General features: G+C 43.1%; 1 protein-coding gene across 1 annotated transcript in view; it reads left to right on the plus strand.

The window, feature by feature from the left end:
• Positions 1-4,723, plus strand: part of PDE11A (phosphodiesterase 11A) — a 436,579-nt gene extending 431,856 nt beyond the window's left edge. Inside the window, exon 20 of the mRNA XM_004375469.1 lies at positions 4,142-4,723. Within this exon, the coding sequence (XP_004375526.1) occupies positions 4,142-4,297 (156 nt within the window). The 3' untranslated portion in view covers positions 4,298-4,723. The remainder of the gene's footprint in view (positions 1-4,141) is intronic.
• The last annotated feature ends 3,097 nt before the right edge of the window (positions 4,724-7,820 follow it).

A 7,820-nucleotide genomic window follows, 5' to 3' on the forward strand; every position in this document is an offset into this window, starting at 1 on the left:
GGGGTTGTTAACCAATGTCATAAAACAACATGTGTACTACTGTTTCATGAGAAACTATTTGTTCTGTAAGCCTTCACCTGAAGTACAATAAAATAAAAAAAAATAAAATAAAAAAATCTGACTCATAGCAACCCTAAAGGACAGAGTAGAACTGCCCCACAGCGTTTCCAAGGAGCAGCTGGTGGATTTGAACTGCAAATTTTTGGTTAGCAGCCAAGCTCTTAACCACTACGCCACCAAGCAGTGAAATGGGGCTAGGAAGAAAACTCGGTTGTTCTACCCATGGGGTGAATATCAAGACTTTAGTTTTTGAGAAGAAGAGGAGCATGTTGAAGTGATTCAGTGGGGTACTCACTTCCCCTACGAGAACTTCTAAACTTCAGTAAAGTTATTAGGTATCCAGAATGTTGAGGGAGATTGGATTTCCTGTGAAAAAAAGAAATGAAGTGGACTTTGCATTGGAAATGATGCAGAGTGGAGTCAAGAAGGCTAAATGGGCTCAAGAAGGAAGTCAAAGAGAAGCACAGGGAAGTAAGACTTGGAAAATCATGGAGAGGAGTTTGAGAGGTACCCAGAGCATGAAATAGGGTCGATATCAAGTGTTACATAGATCTCAAGGGAAAGGGAGGCCCCAAATGACATAAAGATTCTATTCAAGGAACAATGTCAGGATCATGAGAATCCTGTACGTATGTGAGATGGATGGATGACAGGATGGATGGATAGGAAGAAGGAAAGAAAGATGGGTATAAGGAAGGAAGGAAGTTCCTGGCGTCAGGCCTCACTCCAGTTTGATGACAATAGCCATCACACTCCAAAGTGTCCTCAGAAGTTTATATGTTCTGTTCATTTTATTCGAGTATTCAATAATATCCTTGGTGATAATGCTAACTCCATGGCTTCAGACCCCAGAATTGACCCTGCTGCCACTGGTTGTAGCCCTGAGATTGATTTTTGTAGCCACGATTGTTTCCTTGTCCTCTGAAGTTCTGGTTGTAGTTCCCCCTGTTGGGCATTCCACCACTGTTGTAGTTCCCTCTGTTTGCAAAACCATCTTGGCTAGGGAAAACCGGACCCGAGGGTCTGGATAGCCGATTCCACCACTTCCCTCACTACCACCACCTCTCTGTGGCATATTGCCCCTCCTATTATATGTACCACGATTCCCAGGAGCAGTGGAACAGTTTGATATAGTGCTGGAAGATAAGCCCCCCACAGCTCCTGGTAACCACTAATAAACTTTTGTCTCTATGCATTTCCCTGTTCTGAATGTTTCATATAAGTGGGATCATAAAATATTTGTCTTAATATTGTATGAGACCACTACTGTAAAAACTCATGAAAAGGTTTACACACAAAAAGAAGCAATCTTTGATGGTTACAAGGGAGGGGAGGAGTGAGGATGGAAAAACACTAAATAGACAATAGATAAGTGGTAACTTTGGTGAAGAGTAAGACAGTGCACATTACTGGGGAAGCCAGCACAGCTTGTACAAGGCAAGGGCATGGAAGCTCCATAGATACATCCGAACTCCCTGAGAGACCGAATTGCTGGGCTGAGGGCTGTGGGGACCATGGTCTCGGGGAACGTCTAGCTCAATCGGCATAACATAGTTTATAAATAAAATGTTCTACATTCTACTTTGGTGAGTAGCATCTGGGGTCTTAAAAGCCTCTGTGCAGCCATCTAGGATACTCCACTGGTCTCACCCCTTTGAGAGCAAGAAAGAATGAAGAAAACTAAAGATAAAGGGAAAGATTAGTCCAAAGGACTAATGGACCACAGCCTCCACCAGAGTGAGTGCAGTACAACTAGATGGTGCCCGGCTACCACCACTGACTGCTGTGACACAACAGAGGGTCCCTATGAACAGAGCTGGAGAAAAGTGTGGAACAAAATTCTAACTCACAAGAAAAGACCATTCTTACTGGCCTGACAGAGACTGAAGAAACCCTGAGATTATGGCCCCTGGACACCCTGTTCGCTCAGTAATGAAGTCATTCCCGGGGTTCACCCTTCAGCCAAAGATTAGGCAGTACTGTAAAACAAAATGAGACTGAATGGGCACAACAGCCCAGGGACAAGGACTAGATGGCAGGAGGGGACAGGAAAGCTGGTAATAGGGAACCCAAGGTCAAGAAGGGGAGAGTGTTTACATGTCAGGGGATTGTTAACCAATGTCCTAAAACAATACGTGTACTAACTGTTTAATGAGAAGCTAGTTTGTTCTGTAAACCTTCATCTAAAGTACAATAAAATAAAATATTTGTCTCCTTGTGTCTGACTTATTTCACTCAGCATAATGTCTTCCAGCTTCATCCATGTCATAACATGTATCAGGACTTCATTTCTCTTTATAGCCAAATAATATTCCATCGTGTGTCTATACCACATTTGTTTATCCATTCATCTGTTAATGGACATTTGTGTTGTTTCCACTTTTTGGCTATTGTGAATAATGCCGCGAGGAACATTGGTGTCCATGTATCTGTTTGAGTCACTGCTTTCTTTTGGGTCTATAGCTAGGAGTGGAATTGCTGGGTCATATGATAATTCTATGTTTAATTTTTTGAGCAACCACAAACTGTTTTCCAGAGTGGCAACACCATTTTACATGCCCACCAGCAATGGATGAGGGTTCCAGTTTTATAAACTTTAAATTCATCTTTTCTTTAAAAAAAAAAAAACAGTGAAGTAGAGAATAATGGAATTTCCCTGTTGGACAGAGTAAAGGATTGTTCCTCTGGCTTATATTTACCTACTGCTATTTAATCTGTACTTCCCAAATTTTTTCCAGCCCCTGGTTCAGTGGCAAGATCCTAACCCCCGCTACCACCCTCCAGCAGTAGTCCTCTGATATGAAAACTGCAGAAATACTCATTCAAATTAAATTCAAATGCATCATCTCACATTTAGGGCTCTCATTCCACTGTCAGGGGGAATCCAGGTTTTGTGAAGCCAGAAGCTTATACTATCTTGGACTAGAGGACTCTTTAAAAAAATAACACAAAATTAAGTAAAAAAGAAAATATTTATTTAGAAGGGTCTGGCACAAGTGAAAGGAGCCCTTGTGGCACAGTGGTTAAGTGCTCGGCTGCTAACCGAGAGGTCAGCAGTTCAAACCCACTAGCCCCTCCGTAGGAGAAGGATGGGGCAGTCTGCTTCCATAAAGATTTACTGGCTTGGATACCCTGTTGGGCAGTTCTGCTCTGTCCTATAGGGTCGCTGTGAGTCAACAGCAACGGGTTTTTGGTTTTGGCACAAGTAAGGTCGTGAAGCCTGAGCTTCATTAGCCTTATGGACAGTTTACCTCTGGCCACACCCTACATTTCTTCTTCCCTCATCTCTCCTGCATCTCCCTGTCACTCTCTTCCACATTCCTTTTTCCTTTCTACCATGTCTGTTTTCACACGTTCCCATATTGATCTGTATTTTTAGTACAGCTCCCAGATCCATAGCTTTAAAAGTGAGCACCTCCCCTTGTTTCAAGATTTTAGCTGACCTTTCTTATTCAGGCAAGTCCATCTAGAGTCATCTCTGGTAGAGCAAATGGTGGGTTCATTTTTGTAAAAACTTAAACTCACTGTCTATTGAAATCTAAGCCCTGTATGGCAGGCAAAGATATACATATTAGTAGACATGTGAAGTTGGATATTTTGTTTTCTTTCTTGATATGGATATAAGATAGGATAATGGTCTGTGTGGCTGGTGCCCCCTGGAGTTATACACAGCCATCCTTATTTTTTTTTTTTTTTTTTCATTTTCTGCATAGGCTTTATTAATGCAACACCAAAAAAAAACCCATTGCCGTTGAGTCAATTCCAACTCATAATGACCCTATAGGACAGAGTAGAACTGCCCCATAGAGTTTCCAAGGAGTGCCTGGTGGATTTGAACTGCCAACCTTTTGGTTAGCAGCTGTAGCTCTTAACCACTGCACCACACAGGGTCTCCTAACGCAACACAATGGTGTTAAATGCATATTTCTTTCAGGTAAATAGCTCATGTTTGTAATCTAATCATCACTTTCAGTTCTTACAGCCAGTTTCCAGTCAACTCACAAATGAAACGTGGAAAATTATATCAGTGACTCTCTTTTCTCTCCCACTTCTTTTTTTGTTGTTGTTTGTTTTGCTTTAGGCATTGGTGAAGGTCAATGCGAAACTAAAGCCGATGCTCGATTCAGTGGCTGTGAATAGAAGTAAGTGGGAAGAGCTGCACCAGAAAAGGCTGGTGGCCTCGGCTGCCTCGCCCTCTACTGCCAGCCTTACGGTGGCTACGCAGGACAGAAAGTAAACCGCCCGGCCAGCTGCTGCTGCAAGACAACTGTGGCCTGAAGGGCCAGCTTCACTCCAGCCACATCATCCTTTTGTCCCTTTCTGCTCAGACAGACGTAAGGCCTTGGGGATGCGCTGTGAAGCATGTCTACACTTTGCTCTGAAGTATGGTCAGCAGGGGAGAGAGCGACAAGAAGGACAAAGGAGGGGGCGTGGCAGAGTGCACATCCCAGGACCCTCAGCCTTCCCTGATGCTGGGCAAAGAACCCACAGGGGCTGAGACGAAGGCTCGAGGCAGAGGACAGTTGTAGATGCAAGGATCTGAGGCTAGCCAACCCTGCTTATTCCAAGCTGAAGGAACACTGAACAGTGATGGTGCCATTAGCACTGCTTCATTTTGTATATGGCTCTTCTGTTGTTGCAAGCCATACACTGCCTGCCTTTGTGCCCTCACTCTGAGAGCCCTTTTGTGCCAGGCTGTCCGAAGAATCCTGATTTGTATTCTATAGAGGTATTTTATTTCTAATCCTAGAATTCTTCATGACGGATCAGAGAGACTCTTTAGAGTTGCCTACCTAAAAGGTAAATTATAGTATCCTTACAAATACTAACCAATCCCAGTCCTTCCACCCCCACCCCCACCAAAGAGGCCCATAGTAGGAATACAGCAAATGTGTTTGGCTGGCTGGTGTTTATAAAACATTCACAGCCCTGCATTGGGATTGTGGTCCCCTTTTTCAGAGTTTTTAATTCAACCTTGATTGTAGACCAAGCTTTCTCCCAAAAGGAATGGATTGGCATTAATTAAAGTGAGGATGAAAGAAAATCTATAGCTGGATTTACTACAGTGACACATGAACATTTAGGGAACTATTTCCGACAGGGATAGACATTTCCAAGGACACAGCAGAGCCACGGAGACTGAGCGTTGACTGCTTTGAGTTTTTCTAATGATGAGTTTTGGTATGAAATTTAAGGTTACTACCTTAAGTCCTGGTGGCGCAGTGGTTAAGCATTTGGCTACTAACCAAAAGGTTGGCAGTTCGAATCCACCAGCCACTCCTTGGAAACCCTATGTGGCAGTTCTACTCTGTCCTATAGGGTCACTATGAGTTAGAATTGACTCGATGGCAAAGGTTTTTTTTAACCAGTAACCAACTTGAAACCAAATGCAAAGGTCCCTGATTTTGGATTTTTCCTTCAGTGTAAGAAATAATGCTTGAAAGGTCTCGGCAAGAGAACACATTTTGTAGGAAAAGATGCATCTATTCAGTTGGACTAAACTGGGTTTATAATCGCTAAGAAGAAACTGTATTAAACAGGTACAATGACTGGAAAGCTGCTTTGCTCCCCATTTTACCTGAGATATTGAAGACATGGTACACCTTATCCAGAGAATCCTGGGCTAGAAGATGGATGTCCATCCCTAGCTTTGGCACTACTGACTGGAGGGCTTCAGACAAGCCACCTAACTTCTCCCAGCCTGTTTCCTCAGCTGTAAAATGAGATTATAGTAGGAAGTGATTTTCAAACATGTTTTAACCTTAGAACTCTTTGTTCAGATAACTCTTACAAGGAATCCCCGAGATATAAAATGTCTAAAAGCTGAACTGCTCTGTTGGAAGCAGGGTTGGGGTACCAGGGCCCCTACAAATCCTCATCTCTTTGATTACACCCATAGTGATCCATAAAGGAGCTCTGAGGAGTTTGCAAATCCCTGGACTAGATGATCCTGAAGGTCCATTCCAGCTCTGAAAAGTCTCAAATTTACAACCGTTTTTGTTCTCGTTGTTACTGGTCAGTATCAGTTCTTGACTTTACTACTCAGATGTTAACAGAACAGGGGCCAACTTCCACAAGGGTCACTGTTTCCCGCCGCATAGTTGACATTCAGGAAATGTTTGGAGAATAAATGGGTAAATTAAGGTACCAAAATGGAAGTGAGGGGGAGCAGGTAATTGTAGAGATGTAAGATTCTACATGGTTAGAAATGAAGTAAAAGAGAATTAAAAACCAGGCAAAGGTGGGGGAGGGGGAAGACCAATAGAGGAAAGACAGGAACCAAAGCAAGTGGCAAGAGACCTGCCAAAGGAAAGGTGAAAGTTAATCCAAATGAAGAAAAATGGCACTTTCAACCGAAAAAATGAGGGTGTACAATCCTGTCATCAGTTGCTTAGAAAAGAGAGACACTTGAGCAGGGAGGTGCTTTACAAAGCAGAGAAGGAAGGGGTGGGAGCTCTAAAAAATAATGTTCCTGGCTACCCTTTACAGCTGTCTCTGCAGGGAAGATGGGAGAAACTAGAGGAGAAAATGAGTGCAGGAAAAATTGCCTCTGCAGAGCAGGTAAGAGGAGGTTATTCAAATTTATGGATTTTATTAAGCCAGTTTTCTGAATCACTCTGCTATAAAGGAAAATAGCTTCTGCCGGGCTGTCTCCCCTCCTTCAGGTGAGGAACAAAGGGTGGGTGGGGTTAGGGACAGACACTGGTTGGCCTGAACATCGTGTGTCTGCGGCTCCAGAGGCACTGCAGGTGTTTCTGGGTATTGCGCCACATCATGTTTATATCACAAACGGGAATTGAAAATCAGCCCATGTGAGGCAGAGATGAGCTCGCATCTGTTATCCTCCCCAACAATAAATAAATAGCCCAGACAGACGAATGCCAGTCCATCTAGAGCAAAATTTTAAAGCATGTGCTTTATGATAAAACTGGACCCAAGGTCTGACGGAGACTTCAGGCAGCTACCGGCACTGTAGCTACCCTGAACGTTCATGCTGCATATTGATAAGGGGAACATAATTTATAGCACAAACCCTACGGCTTCCACTAAGGTTGAGTTTTCCTCTCATTTTCTTGCCTTTTTATTGGCTTCACTGCACGGTTGCCAATAGCAACATCCACTGGTAGCAAGGGGAGTTCAACACCATTGCAATCTGCCATACAGTGGAGCCCTGACAATGTCAACCATCAATCAAGTAGCTGTTTATAATTGCCTCCATCTATTTCTCCTGTCTCAAGATATCTTCCCTGTTGTGGGTCAAAATTCAGAAACTGCTGACTAATGCCATAGGTCTGCTCCCCCACAACCATGAAGCAGTGGGAATGGAGGGTAGCAACCTTCCTGGTACCAACAATGCTGGGGGTTAGAGACTGAACTCTTGGGAGCTTGAGGTATCTTTAATCCCTTTTCTAAATAATTTATAATTTTCTAAGGATGTGAGGTATATGTGGTTACTCATATATTCTTCTTTCCCAAAACAGTGAAAGAGAAAATTTCCCATTCCTGGTTATTAATGTTTATTTTCTCTTGGAGGAAGACATTTGAAATGCGAGTCTTCTTATAAAACAACCCAAACTGACCACTTTATGTGTGCTTCCTCAGATCTCTTCGTGTTAAAGGTTAAAATGGTGTCATCATACTTTCTCTACGGGAAGCATTTTTGCAGATATGATATTTATTCTTACTAGTCCGTGTGTAGGTAATACATACACAAACTACAAGATTGCTGTCAACCCCCGGCAAGTAGGGACAGCCTGGTA

This window comes from Trichechus manatus, unplaced genomic scaffold (assembly GCF_000243295.1).
Source record: "Trichechus manatus latirostris isolate Lorelei unplaced genomic scaffold, TriManLat1.0 scaffold00037, whole genome shotgun sequence".
NCBI classification, from domain to species: Eukaryota; Metazoa; Chordata; class Mammalia; order Sirenia; family Trichechidae; genus Trichechus; species Trichechus manatus.